At 33.2% G+C, this 15,349-nt stretch overlaps 1 protein-coding gene across 1 annotated transcript in view; it reads left to right on the forward strand.

Annotated features, from left to right (window-relative positions):
* RAD17 (RAD17 checkpoint clamp loader component) overlaps positions 1-15,349 on the forward strand; it is a 33,365-nt gene that overhangs the window by 1,191 nt on the left and 16,825 nt on the right. The window contains exons 2-9 of the mRNA XM_074282205.1: positions 1,193-1,296; positions 2,998-3,258; positions 5,702-5,785; positions 7,346-7,502; positions 8,425-8,561; positions 9,080-9,132; positions 9,221-9,346; positions 9,438-9,507. Coding sequence (XP_074138306.1) covers positions 1,255-1,296; positions 2,998-3,258; positions 5,702-5,785; positions 7,346-7,502; positions 8,425-8,561; positions 9,080-9,132; positions 9,221-9,346; positions 9,438-9,507 — 930 coding nt within the window. The 5' untranslated portion in view covers positions 1,193-1,254. The remainder of the gene's footprint in view (positions 1-1,192; positions 1,297-2,997; positions 3,259-5,701; positions 5,786-7,345; positions 7,503-8,424; positions 8,562-9,079; positions 9,133-9,220; positions 9,347-9,437; positions 9,508-15,349) is intronic.

A 15,349-nucleotide genomic window follows, 5' to 3' on the forward strand; every position in this document is an offset into this window, starting at 1 on the left:
GGTTGGTCTCGTGAGCCTTTGGACGCCAGTTTCTTTTGTTCTCCACAATCTCTTAAAGTCAGTCCAAGTTCATGTTCATTGTTACCACGAACTATGTATCCATCGCATCCTTTGCATTTTTTTCCTTTTCTTGTTGCATTCAATTCTTCCCCAACATTAGAGTCCTTAAGTAAAGTCCTTTGAATCCTATTATGTGGCCAAAGTATTTAAGCTACAGCTTCAGTATTTGTCCTTCCATTGAGTAATCTCAATTTTAAGTATCTCCTTGCTGTCCAAGGAACTTTCAGAAGTCTTCTTCAGTACCATAATTTGAAAGTATAAATCCCATAGTGCTCAATTTATTGTCCAGTTCTTATAAAGAGTTTCTGAGGCAGCTAGATGGTTGAACTGCATGGAGCACCAGCACCAGCCCTGGGGTCAGGAAGACCCCGGTTAAAATCGGGCCTCAGACACTTAACACCTCCTAGCATTGTGACCCTGAGCAAACCACTTAATCTCAAATGCCTCAGGGGAAAAAAAAGTTTCTATTTACATTGTATGAAAATCCACAAATGAATCTGTTGCCACAACTTCAGTTAACAATAAAATTCATTTTGGTATAGGTTTTTTAGCTCCAATAACAACAAAAAAATTCTTCCCTCAGTTTCACTGATTTTTGTGGGGGGAAAAAAGCATTTAATATCACTAGTTTGCTGAGCTTTTTATGCAATTTCTCATTTGATTCTCACAACAACCTTATGAGGTAGGTGATATTCCCATATTACAAATGAGAAAACTGAAGGTAAATTAGTGACTTGGCTGATCATTCAGGTGTTGAGGCAGGATTTAAATTCATTCCCTAGTCTGACACTATCCACTATACTATCCTTTTCTTGATCTCAGGTTTTAAAGTTTGTGAAACAATTTTAATCCATCATCATCATAATTAACCATGATCACACAACTTAAAGTCAAATCTTAATTATGATTTTTTGGGGGGGGGCAGGAGGAGGCAATTGGGGTTAAGTGATTTGCCTAGAGTTACACGGCTAAGAAGTGTCTAAGGACACATTTGAACTCAGGTCCTCCTGACTCCAGGGCCATTCCTCTATCTACTGCACCATCTAGCTGCCCTACTTTAATTATAATTTAATTCTCTTAATTTGGGATAAAAGACAAAGCCTTCCATAAACATATTTTCTTTCCTTTTCAGGTGATTTATACTCTAATATACTGCAGGTTCTATACTACGGATGGGAACTATCAAGGTTTATAATGTCAAAAACTTCTCTTAGACGAAAAGTAGCTTCCACAAAGGTATGAAACATTATTAAAAATAACCATAACTGATTTCAAATAAAATCTAATACAAGAATGACTCATTTCATAAAGTACAGAAATAAATTTAAATGAGAACATGTGGGTTATTAATTATCCCTATAGCCAAGTAGGTACTTGATCTTGTGTTTTATTCTGCCTGGATATACTGTTATCCCTTCCATATCATAGGTATTAGGTGTGTAGCACCCCTGTAATCTGGAAAATTGGCGTAAAATTTTTTGCTTCTTTCTTAATACGAGAGAAATCTGAATTTTTTTCCTTTTTTATGGGGTATTTACAGTACTTTCATGTAAAATTTGAGTTAAATATTTGGTTATAGGCCTGTGGCTGGATTCTACGAAACGACAAATTCCCACTTAATTTCTTATGGTGACCCTCAATACATTGAAACCAAGATAGGTAAAGTCACTATGTGGAAGGAATATGTATACTTTGGTTTTAAGTTTAAGTAACAAAGCAGTCTGAATACGATTCTTCCTTTGAAACAATAATAACAAAATTTGGTTCTGCACATATATATTGTACCTAGGATATACTATAAGATATTTAATATGTATGGGAATGCCTGTCATCTAGGGGAGGGGGTGGAGGGAAGGAAGGGAAAAATTCAGAATAGAAGGAGTACAAGGGATAATGTTGTTTAAAAAAAAAAAATTACCTATGCATATGCACTGTCAAAAAAAAATGTTGTAATTATAAAAATTAATAAAATTTTTAAAAAAGTAACAAAGCAGGACATGAAAGGACATAGGAAAAGCTGTTGAAATTCCTAATTAATCTTTCTGAGTTTATTGTTAGCTTTTAACTTTTCCATTGTCTCCAATTTTAAGTAAATCATTTAAATATTTCCAATAAAATGAAAATAAAAGTAATACAAAAATTCTAATTAAAATTAAAAATTCTAATAAAAATTCTGTATGTAAATTAGATAATTAATAATAAAATACTTTTTAAAAGAAATTTGATTTACTCATTCTATTTAGTTTTTAATGCAAAGTTCTGCATTCAGGAAACAAACTGGATAAATTATTCAGAGGTGACATGGATGCTATATTTTTCTAGATTTAAAGTATTGATAACTAGTAACAATTATAGTCATTTTTATGATGAATTTGCAAGTTGAACTCTTGTTGATTTCTCTGCATTTGTTATACACATAATTTGAGTAAAGAGAAGTAAATGAGGAAAATGTACATATTTAATTTTTGTCTTATTTCTAGCACAATGCTTTGCACATAATAGGAACTGATTAAATGCTTGGTGACTCGATTGTTTTGACACTTCATTTATTAAGGATAAATCTCAGTTTTCTTAAAATCTTCCCTCTCCTTTATTTATTCAAATATTAGATGTCCTGTACAGAAAAGAAGCAAGTCAGACTTTAATTATAAAATGTGTTAACTGATAAATGTTTATTCTTCACAAAAGTTTAAAGGTTTGCTTAAATATAGTTAGTCCCTACATGGTTTGAGTTTTTATGTGTAAAATAAAGATGATATCACAAACATAAGTACAAAAAAGCCACCTTAATTTGGATTATTGTGGGTGAATATATTGCAAGTCAGTGTTTTAATTATGGGATTGTTAGAGGTCTAGAAACGTATCAACTGTATTAGAGATGGGAAGGGGGAAAGGAAAAATATTATATACGCATAACATTGATTTTCCTCCCCCCAGATAACCAACTGGGTAGAGCCTTCATTTGATGATTTTGTTGGGAACACGGACCTCTCATCTGCTCTTACAACTGCACCTCTGGAAGTAAATAATTTTCATCAGAGAAGAAAAGATTTTTCATCAACATTAGAAAGTAACAAGTTTCTAGCTAAAAAAAAAGGAAAATCATCTTCCTCAAAACAGAGTAGTGTTGAAGCAAATTTAAATGAAAATCTAGCTGAAAATGAGCCATGGGTAGATAAATACAAACCAGAAACTCAGGTATGAAATTATTTCACTACATTTAACCAGAAAATTTACCAGAAAACTGAAAATATCATTTGAAGAGATTATGAAAGTATTTCACAATATAATTTGTTTTTTAAAAAAATCTTTTTAAATGACCTACAAAATTTAAGGAGTTTGCTTATATAATTCTCTCTTTAAATAGTTATTCCTTAGAATACATGTTCCTTAATGCTTTAATGAATCTTGACTCAAATATGAAATTTATTCAAGCCATAATTTTTCTCCTCCTTCCCTCATTCAACTCAATTTTAATTTTAACTTTCATGATGAGTTAAAGGAACAAAACCTCATTTCATTTCTAGTGATAATTTTTTATTATCAACTGTTTTTAAAGTAATCATCATTGGACTAATAAGGCCATGAGCTCTCTCTGGTGATAGGGCAAAGCTTTCTCATTCTATTTTTACAGAATCATTTGTTTTTATATTAATTATCTGCTAGTAATTTTTCTGAAACTTCTGTGCGTTTCTTTTTAAAATTTAAGTTGGGTGTTGAGTACCTCATGTGTTCACAGTGGTCTCTGGACAAATTATCTGTTTATTCCCCATTAGAATTGCTTATACCTTTATGTCTTTAAATTTTCATTCTTGAGAGCTCTTCTCCTTAAACTGACTCTCCCTAAAGTCAAAATTCCATGGAATATTATCTATCTTTCCTCTGAACTCTTTAAAAATCTGCTTTTCAAAAATCTAGTGTGTATTTTAGACCATGTCTTTGTTTCTTCTTCTTTATCACAAACTTGAAGTTTAAAGACTCATTTCTTCCCCCAAGATACTCATGATTCAGCCCAAACCATCGACTCCAAAAAAGTGTTTCCCCTTATGGCTTCTTTTTGAAGAATGGCAGTTATCACTAAGGAAAATCAAGAATTTCTTAATTGCTCTGCCTTTGACAGAGAAAACTCCAGCAGAAGTCTAGATAATTGAAGTCCATTGCTCAGTACACTGTATCATTCCCCTGTGTCAAGTGTGATCTCTTCCCCGGACTCCTCCTTTATTTCCCCTCTTGTTTAGGTTCTCTATAGTATGTTTCAATGATGAATGGACTTGTTTCTCTTTCCTTTGACCTTCAAATACTTTATCTCATGTTCCTTTCTCTGGTTCTGGAATTTCCTCACATGAGTATAGTTGGGTTTTTTTGGTGGTTGTTGGTTTTTTTTTGTTTGTTTTTGTTTTTTTAATGAATGGCTTTTAAGCTTTATTCGTTTAACAGACATTTCTCCCCCCACACACACCAAAACCATTGGAAGGGGAAAAAAAAACAAAACTTGTAGCAGATGTGAATAAGCAAAACACAATTTCACCATGTTTTCAGAGTATTATCATTTTATAAATTATTTTCCTGAATCTGCTCATTTCAGTCTGCATAAGTTTATACAAGACTTCCCAGGTTTTTCTGAAATTGTCCCTTTGATAATTTCTTATGGTAATGTAGTATTCCATTACATTCATATAATTTGTTCATTCTAAAAGTATGCATATTGGGGGCAGCTAGGTGGCTCAATGGCTAGAGCATCATCCCTGTAGTCAGGAAGACCCAAGTTCAAACCTGACCTCAGACACTTAACACTTCCTAGCTGTGTGACCCTGGGCAAATCACTTAATCCCAATTGCCTCAACAAAAAATTAAAAATAAATTAAAAAATAAAAGCACATTTATTCCTTTGAGTGAGTATAACTCCTTAAAATATAATACTACCCTTTTCGGAATCCCTTTTTCTTTTGAATAAAGTATTCTTATTCAGAGCCTTAGATTTGTCATCAGATTTCATTTCAGTAAGTCTACCTAGTAGATCAGATTTACCTCCTTGAATCCTATAGGGCCTCTCTTTTCTCTCATTTGTTTGCCTATCTTGGGCACCTTGTTATAGATATCTAACAACGTGAATTTTACTATTGGTTCCCTCCTGGATTTGTATTTCCTGTGAATTTGTGTGTCCCAATCCTATTTACTCTTTGTGGCTATTCTCTATAATATCTATCTTGGGGGATAGACATAGGCATTCTTCTCCATCTTCTCTGTACCTTTTAGCTTAAAATCCTTTAAATTCAATTTATAAGATATCTTCTTTATACATTCTTACCATCCTTTTTTAACTTTATTCCTGATACTAGGGTGTACTTTAATCTTTTATTCTAAGTAATGATCCATAATTCTAAATCTTATTTTCAAGTACCAACTTTATGTCCTTCCATTATTTATTTATTGAGCAATTTATTACTATTCTATTTCATTATCTGTTTAGCATTATTATTACTACTCAGATTTTTTCATTTAACTTTGAAGTGTTTGGTACATGTGCTACATCCCAGAATAGTTTTGAGAAAAGATAAAAACTTAAAGCACCATACAAATGTGAGTTATTTATTACTTTTAAATAATTTAACAATTCTTAAACTTTCATCTTTTATGCTAGAATGAACTTGCTGTTCATAAGAAGAAAATTGAAGAACTTGAAACCTGGTTAAAAGCACATGTTTTTGAAAAGCAAGCAAAATTGGTAATTATAAATTAGTCATAATCTCATTTAAAATGCTTTATAAATGTTATATTACTTTGTACTTTGTAGTCATTTAAATATGTGTAGGGTTTTGGGGGGAAGAAAAATGGGTTTTTTGGAGCTGGGAAATCAATAAGAATTTAATAAGAACCTATTTTGTCTGGGCCCCACCCTAGGTCAGCAGAGACTAAAGCAAAAAGGAAACAGTCCCTGCCTTCAAGAAGTTCACATTCTATCTTGAGAAACCACACACATTTATAAGAGTGCATAAACTAATTACAAAGTAATTTGTGAAGCCAGGCCCTAGTCAGTGGAGATAAGAGCAAAAGCAGGAAAGGACTAGGAAAAAATTCCTGTAGAAGGTGGCACTTGATCTGAGCTTTAAAGACCCTAAGGGATTCTAAAAAGTAGAAATGAGGAGAGCACACTCCAGGCATGAAGACAGCCAGTGCAAAGGCACAGAGATGGGAAATAGGGTGTTATCTGAGACTGTAGAGTCAAACTTAAATAGAAACATCCTTGTAGATTGCAGAGTGACTTAGAAAACCATAAATTAATGTTATCTTTTTTACATTGCATCTTTGCAGTTTTTTGTTGAGCATTTTTCAGTTACATTTTAATTTGTTTTGGGTTGCACTTGGATGTTTTGTGGGCCATTTCTGACCATTTTTGATTCTTCTATTATAATACAAGAAATTTAGTTTACTTGGAATGTAGAGTATGTGAAGTAGCATAATGTCTACCAAGATAGCAGGTTGGGGCCATATTGTGAAGAGTTTTAAAAGCCAAGAGGCTATACTTGATCCTAGTGGCAATAGATTGTCATATAGCTGAATGATATGATTGTTTTTAGAAACATCTTGATAACTGTGATGGATGAATTTAGGATGGGAGTAAGGTTTAGACTTGAATAAGGGAGACCAACTAGTTGTATATTCTGTAGTGTTAAGAAAAGCTGATGAGGGGCCGAAATACTGTAGTGGTTGAGTCAAGAGAAGGGAGTATATGTGGGGTGAAGAAGAATGAGGAATGGAGTAATACTTGCAAGCCTTGGAGCATGGAATGATAGTCATTCTCTCAACAGAAATAAAATGACTGCCCCAAGTTTAGGATACTGTAATTTCTCTGTTAGCATATACACAGTGATAGATATTCCATCTGCTAATAAGCATACAAATTCCAAAGGCAAGAGAATAGACATAACCTTTCATAAATCATATCCCAGTTGACAGCATTTTCTGTTGAGGGAGACATAGACATTTTACTTCACACATTGTTGTGTTTTAGTGAAACTACATTGTAAAGAACTGATTGAAAATGGGAGGAAATCCTCTAATAAAGAATTAATATCTTCAAACTGCTCTGGGGTTTAATATAATTCAAGAAGTTTCTATTAAATTAAAAGATTTCTTCATTTTAACAACTAGCATAATATACTAACTATATAATATACTACTTCTATTATGTTAATATAGGGAAGTCCTAAGTCAAATTTAAAAATTGTTACCCTGGCATATTTCATCATTATTTTTCATTTTTAATATATGATATTTGTTGTAGGGTGGATCTATCCTAATCATTACAGGTCCTCCTGGATGTGGAAAAACAGCAACTCTACAAATACTAGTTAAGGACCTCGATATTGCTGTGCAAGAGTGGATCAACCCTGTTTTTCTAGACTCTAGAAGATATGATATGAAGGATGGGTTTAATCATGGTAAGATTTATTTGTCTTACAAGGGAGAGGGAGAGGCATTTCTATGTTGAAAGCAGATAGGAAGCTCATCCTATATCTTACATAGTCTCGAATGCTGCTGCTGAATAAAAGTTTTCCTTGGGTAGGAAGTTGGGAGTTATCACCAAAGATAGGCTCACATTCCTCTGCCAGAATTTAGAATAGAGAATGAGGGTTCAAATCTTGCTTTTACTACTATCTCTGGTTGCTTGCTACTTGCTCTGGACCTTAGTTCCTCGTGTGAAAAAGAGGGAGATGAATGAAATGGGTTTTGAGATTTCTTCCAGTTCTATCTTACCTCTACATTCAATTTCATAGTATTGGCCAAGGACAAGTTATAGTTTAACTTTTCTTTCTCTTGACGGTATTTGATCACATTGATTTAATGTGAGTAACATGACAAAAGAACAAAGCAATATGCCATGATATATTAAGAAAATTATTTTGACTGAGGCAAGAAACCTCATACATAGTAAACTGGAACTTAAGGGCCTTTTGGAGAACTTGAGACTTTATCATTATTATTATTATTTAAATATCCAAAAATCTACCTGCATTAATTAACTCTTCTATTTATTATGGGTGGAATTTTTTTTTTTTTTTTTTTTTTTTTTTTTTAGGCTTTTATTTTTTTCAATTAGGAAAAGTCTCCCCTCCTTACTCACATGAATAGGTAGCTAGAAAGACAAGCAATTGTGACTGGTGGAGTAAGTTAAGCTAAAATCCTCAGATGTGCTTGAGGATCGTAGGAGAGGAAAGAGACAAATGTTCCTTAAAATCTTAGGGCTAAAAATCATTTAGTCTAATCCCCTCTTCATGTTTACTGAACTTCTGAACAAGAGTAGTTCTAAACAAGAGCATGACCATTTATGACTTATTGACAAGAAAAATGCTTCCTTTTCAGAATCAAGTTTCCATATGGTTCCTAACCAGTCTCAGGTGACTGTTTTTCAAGAGTTTCTGTTGAGAGCAAATAAATATAACAAACTACAGATGCTTGGTGATTGTCTGCACACTGATAAGAAGATTATTTTGGTTGAGGTAAAAAAAAAAATTCTTGTAAAGCTATTCTTACCCAACCAAATTTTAGGGGTTATTTCTGTCTTATCTGATAGTGATAATATTGTCATATTATTAAATACAAATAATGTTCAAATATTAAAAACTTGGGCTTATATCATGCTAGGAATCCTAAGTAGTCTGTCATTGCTGTAATATCAAGAAACACAAATCTTTTAGTTGTATAATTAGGTAAATTTTAGCATAGGAAGACATAAAATATATTTTTGACAGTTTATGGTTATATTATCAGTGAAAATAGTTTCTTATCAGTTAGCTAGTTTAGAAGCTTTCCATAATAGTATTTTATAAATGAGATTATTGTTGATTGGTGGAAAATTTAGTAAATTAATTATCCTAAATTTTCCTAGTTCTTTTGAAAAATAAGTTAGAACAAAAAAATTAAAATTCTCGAGAGGCTTTATTTGGTAATTGTCTGTGTATAGAAAATGTGTCTGCAGTTAGAATTGAATTAATTTTTTATGCTGTGTTTTTAATAGGATATGCCTAATCAGTTTTATAGAGATCCAAGTACTTTACATGAAATACTAAGGTAAGTTTCAGTGACATTCACTAGAGCTCCAAATTAATAATTGTTATAATAATTAAAATCTCCTAATTTTTGTTACCTGTCATTTTAGGAGATTTGTGCAGCTAGGGCGATGTCCTCTTATATTTATAATCTCTGATAGTCTCAGTGGAGATAGTAGTCAGAGATTATTGTTCCCCAAAGAAATTCAAGAAGAGTGTTCTATAACAAACATTAGGTAAGATGATTTCTTTGTACTTTGTAGCATTCAGAGAAAGATTCTATCTGTAAAATATCATTAACTAATATTTTTTATAAACTTCTGACAGTTTCAACCCTGTGGCACCAACAATTATGATGAAAGTTCTTAGTAGAATAGCTGTATTAGAAGCTAATATGGTAAGTTTCAAACATTGTTTACATTTATGTGATAATATTGTTTTAAAGGGTTTTCTAGTAATACTTGTCATTTCACAAGTGTACTATGAATTTAGAGCTTGGTTTTAAGTAACTTAGAAATGAGTAGTTTGGCTTCCCTACCAACACACTCTGAACATAAGAAAGTTACTTAACTACTCATCTTATCCTCTATTAAACAGTTTACTAATCTAGCTATTTACCAGGAAAAAATGACAGAAATCCTGTACGTAGTTAGTTGATAATTTGTCACACCATGGCATTCTTTTGTATACAGACCTGTCAACTTAATATAGATGTTTCTTAAGAGACTGTAAGGAATGCTAGGGAACAAATACAAAAACTTAACAGTCCGTGCCTTCAGGAAAAGCATTACATTCTGTCTGATATGGACAGATAATTAAATAGAAAGTAATTTCATTTTAGAGAGAGAGAGAGAGAGAGAATGAGAATATAAGTAACCAGGAAAATTAGGAAAGATCTTTTTTAGGAGGAGTATAACTGTACTGTGCTTGAAGAATGTTAGAAATTCCAAGGGTAGTATGTTCCAGGTTGGAGAAATCACTTAGACCAATTACAGAGGGAGGAGATGAAATGTGTTGTAGGGAAGAGCTAACAAGAATATTAGCTTGTAACACACAGTGCATTAAATGGAGTAATGTGAAATAAAACTGGAATAGGTGAGAGCTACATAATAGATGGATTTCAATGGCAGGATGAGAATTTTGTCATTTAGACTATCATTGGGGGGGGGAGTCATTGAAATTTTTGGAGTGGAGAAGTGACATGGTCATCTATATATTAGGAATATTAACTTGGCAACTATGAGTAGGATGGGTTGAGAGAAGAGACACTGGAATATGGGAGACCACTTGGGTGGCTGTTGCCCCAGTGAGAGGTGATAACCTGAACTAGAGTGATAGCTGGTATAGAGAAAAGAGTCAATGTGGAAAGTTTTGTAAAGGTACAATCAAAAAGATTTGGAAACTAATTGGACATGGGGAGTGAGAAACAGTGAGAACTCTGAGGTTGCAAACTGCTAGTTCAGAGAACTAAAGTTCAGAAGAAGGTTAAGATGGATTTATGGAAAATAAGATGAGTCCTATTTTTTAACATGCTCAACTCAAGATTCCTTTTGGACAGCAGAACCCTCTTAAGAAATTGGTTTTTTTTTTCCATCTTTTTTTAATTAATTTTTATAATTATAACATTTTCTTTGACAATACATATGCATAGGTATTTATTTATTTATTTATTTATTTATTTATTTTTTACAACATTATCCCTTGTACTCCCTTCTGTTCCGAGTTTTTCCCCTCCTTCCCTCCACCCCCTCCTCTAGATGGCAGGCATTCCCATACATATAAATATCTTATAGTATATTCTGCGTACAGTATATATGTGCAGAACCGAATTTTGTTGTTGTTGCTGTTGCAAAGGAAGGATTGTATTCAGAAGGTAAAAATAATCTGGGAAGAGAAACGAAACAAAACAAAACAAAAAACCCAATGCTCTCAGTTTACACTCATTTCCCAGTGTTCCTTTTCTGGGTGTAGCTGGTTCTGTCCATCATTGATCAATTGGACTTGGATTAGCTCTTCTCTATGTTGAAGATATCCACTTCCATCAGCATACATCCTCATACAGTATCATTGTTGAAGTATATAATGATCCCCTAGTTCTGCTCGTTTCACTCAGCATCAGTTGATATAAGTCTCTCCAAGCTTCTCTGTATTCCTCCAGTTGGTCATTTCTTACAGAACAATAATATTCCATAACATTCATATACCATAATTTACCCAACCATTCTCCAATTGATGGACATCTATTCATTTTCCAGTTTCTAGCCACTATGAAAAGGGCTGCCACAAACATTTTGGCACATATAGGTCCCTTTCCCTTCTTTAGTAGTTCCTTGGGGTATAAGCCCAGTAGTAGTATGGCTGGGTCAAAGGGTATGCACATTTTGATAACTTTTTGGGCATAATTCCAGATTGCTCTCCAGAATGGTTGGATTCTTTCACAACTCCACCAACAATGCATCAGTGTCCCAGTTTTCCCACAGCCCCTCCAACATTCATCGTTATTTGTTCCTGTCATCTTAGCCAATCTGACAGGTGTGTAATGATACCTCAGAGTTGTCTTAATTTGCATTTCTCTGATCAATAGTGATTTGGAACACTCTTTCATATGAGTGGAAATAGTTTTAATTTCATCATCTGAAAATTGTCTGTTCATATCCTTTGACCATTTATCAATTGGAGAATGGCTTGATTTCTTATAAATTAAAGTCAATTCTCTGTATATTTTGGAGATGAGGTCTTTATCAGAACCTTTAACTGTAAAACTGTTTTCCCAATTTGTTACTTCCCTTCTAATCTTGTTTGCATTAGTTTTGTTTGTGCAGAAACTTTTTAATTTGGTGTAATCAAAATGTTCTATTTTGTGATCAATAATGGTCTCTAGTTCTCCCTTAGACACAAACTCCTTCCTCCTCCACAAGTCTGAGAGGTAAACCATCCCATGTTCCTCCAATTTATTTATGATTTCGTTCTTTATGCCTAAATCTTGGACCCATTTTGATCTAATCTTAGTATGTGGTGTTAAATGTGGGTCCATGCCTAGTTTCTGCCATACTAATTTCCAGTTTTCCCAGCAGTTTTTGTCAAATAATGAATTCTTATCCCAAAATTTGGGATCTTTGGGTTTGTCAAAGATTAGATTGCTGTTTTTATTCACTATCTTGCCCTGTGAACCTAATCTATGCCACTGATCAACTAGTCTATTTCTTAGCCAATACCAAATGGTTTTGGTGACTGTTGCTTTATAATATAGCTTTAAATCAGGTACACTTAGACCACCTTCCTCTGACTTTTTTTTCAATTAGTTCCCTTGCAATTCTCGACCTTTTGTTGTTCCATATGAATTCTGTTGTTATTTTTTCTAGGTCATTAAAATAGTTTCTTGGGAGTCTGATTGGTATAGCACTAAATAAATAGATTAGTTTGGGGAGTATTGTGATGTTTATTATATTCGCTCGGCCTATCCAAGAACACTGAATGTCTTTCCAATTATTTAAATCTGACTTTATTTTTGTGGCAAGTGTTTTGTAATTTTGCTCATATAATTCCTGACTCTCCTTTGGTAGATATATTCCCAAATATTTTATCCTATCGACTGTTATTTTGAATGGAATTTCTCTTTGTATCTCTTGCTGTTGGATTGTGTTGGTAATGTATAAAAATGCTGAGGATTTATGTGGATTTATTTTGTATCCTGCGACTTTGCTAAAATTCTGAATTATTTCTAATAGCTTTTTAGCAGAGTCTTTGGGGTTCTCTAAGTATACCATCATGTCATCTGCGAAAAGTGATAATTTGATTTCTTCATTTCCTACTTAATTCCTTGAATCTCTTTCTCGGCTCTTATTGCCGAGGCTAGAGTTTCTAGTACTATATTGAATAGTAATGGTGATAGTGGGCAACCTTGTTTCACTCCTGATCTTATAGGGAAAGGTTCTAGTTTATCACCATTACATATGATGTTTACTGAAGGTTTTAAATATATGCTCCTTATTATTTTAAGGAATAGTCCATTTATTCCTATACTCTCAAGCGTTTTTAGTAGGAATGGATGTTGGATCTTTTCAAATGCTTTTTCTGCATCTATTGAGATGATCATATGGTTTTTATTAATTTGATTATTAATATGGTCAATTATACTAATAGTTTTCCTAATATTAAACCAGCCCTGCATTCCTGGTATAAATCCCACTTGGTCATAGTGTATTATCCTGGGGATGATTTTCTGAAGTCTATTTGCTAATATCTTATTTAAGATTTTAGCATCAATATTCATTAAGGAAATTGGTCTATAGTTTTCTTTCTCAGTTTTCGATCTACCTGGTTTAGGTATCAGTACCATGTCTGTGTCATAAAAGGAATTTGGTAGGACTCCTTCAATCCCTATTTTTTCAAATAGTTTATATAGCATTGGAGTTAGTTGTTCTTTAAATGTTTGGTAGAATTCACCTGTAAATGCTTCTGGCCCTGGGGACTTTTTCTTAGGAAGTTGGTTAATAGCTTGTTCTATTTCTTTTTCTGAGATGGGACTATTTAGACTACTTACTTCTTCCTCTGTTATTCTGGCCAAGCTATATTTTTGAAGGTATTCTTCCATTTCATTTAAGTTATCGAATTTATCGGCATAAAGTTGAGCAAAGTAGCTCCTAACTATTGTTCTAATTTCCTCTTCATTAGTGGTGAGTTCACCCTTTTCATTTTCAAGACTAACAATTTTCTTTTTCTCTTTCCTTTTTTCAATCAGGTTTACTAAGGGTTTGTCTATTTTGTTGGTTTTTTCATAAAACCAACTCTTAGTTTTATTAATTCAATAGTTTTTTTACTTTAAATTTTATTAATCTCACCTTTTATTTTTTGAATTTCAAGTTTTGTGTTTGTCTGGGGGTTTTTAATTTGTTCCTTTTCTAGCAATTTTAGTTGTAAGCCCAATTCGTTGGCCCTCTCTTTCTCTATTTTATGCAAGTAGGCCTGTAGAGATATAAAACTTCCCCTTATTACTGCTTTGGTTGTATCCCACACATTTTGGTATGATGTCTCATTATTGTCATTTTCTTGGGTGAAGTTATTAATTATGTCTATGATTTGCTGTTTTACCCAATCATTCTTTAGTATAAGATTATTTAGTTTCCAATTATTTTTTGGTCTATTTCCCCCTGGCTTTTTATTAAATGTAATTTTGATTGCATTATGGTCTGAAAAGGATGCATTTACTATTTCTGCCTTACTGCATTTGATTTTGAGGTTTTTATGCCCTAGTATATGATCAATTTTTGTATAGGTTCCATGAACTGCTGAGAAGAAAGTATATTCCTTTCTGTCTCCATTTAGCTTTCGCCAAAGATCTATCATATCAAACTTTTCTAGTATTCTATTTACCTCTTTGATATCTTTCTTATTTATTTTGTGGTTTGATTTATCTAATTCTGAGAGTGCAAGGTTGAGATCTCCCGCTATTATAGTTTTGCTATCTATTTCCTCTTGCAGCTCTCTTAATTTCTCTTTTAAGAATTTAGATGCTGCACCACTTGGTGCATATATGTTTAATATTGCTACTGCTTCATTATTGATGCTGCCCTTTAGCAGGATATAATGCCCTTCCTTATCTCTTTTAATTAGATCAATTTTTGTTTTTGCTTGATCTGAGATGAGGATGGCTACTCCTGCTTTTTTGGTTTTGCCAGAAGCATAATAGATTCTGCTCCACCCTTTTACTTTTAGTTTGAAAGTCTCACCCTGTTTCAGGTGTGTTTCCTGTAAACAACATATAGTAGGATTCTGACTTTTAATCCAGTCTGCTAACTGCTTCCTCTTTATGAGGCAGTTTGCCCCATTCACATTTATGGTTAGAAGGACTAATTCTATATTGCTTGCCATCCTATTAACCCCTGCTTATGCTTTTCCCCTTTCCTTCCCTTTTACCCCCCTACCCAGTATTAAACTGGTGAACACCACTTGCTTTTCACAGCCCTCCCTTTTTAGGATCCCTCCCCCACCTTAAAGATCCTCCCCTTATTTTACCCCTTTTCCTCGAAATTTCTGTATTCCCTTCCCCTTAGCTTATTCCTTCCCTTTCACTTTTCAATGAAGTGGAAGAAGTTTCACCATAAATCGAATATATCTATTGATACACTTTATGTTCATCTCCCTCCTTTCTTTCTCTCAGTATAATAGGTTACCTTTGCCTCTTCATGAGATGTAGTACCACCACTTTACACTTTTTTATGATATAATTTCCTTTCCAC

This window comes from Sminthopsis crassicaudata, chromosome 1 (genome assembly GCF_048593235.1).
Source record: "Sminthopsis crassicaudata isolate SCR6 chromosome 1, ASM4859323v1, whole genome shotgun sequence".
NCBI lineage: Eukaryota > Metazoa > Chordata > Mammalia > Dasyuromorphia > Dasyuridae > Sminthopsis > Sminthopsis crassicaudata.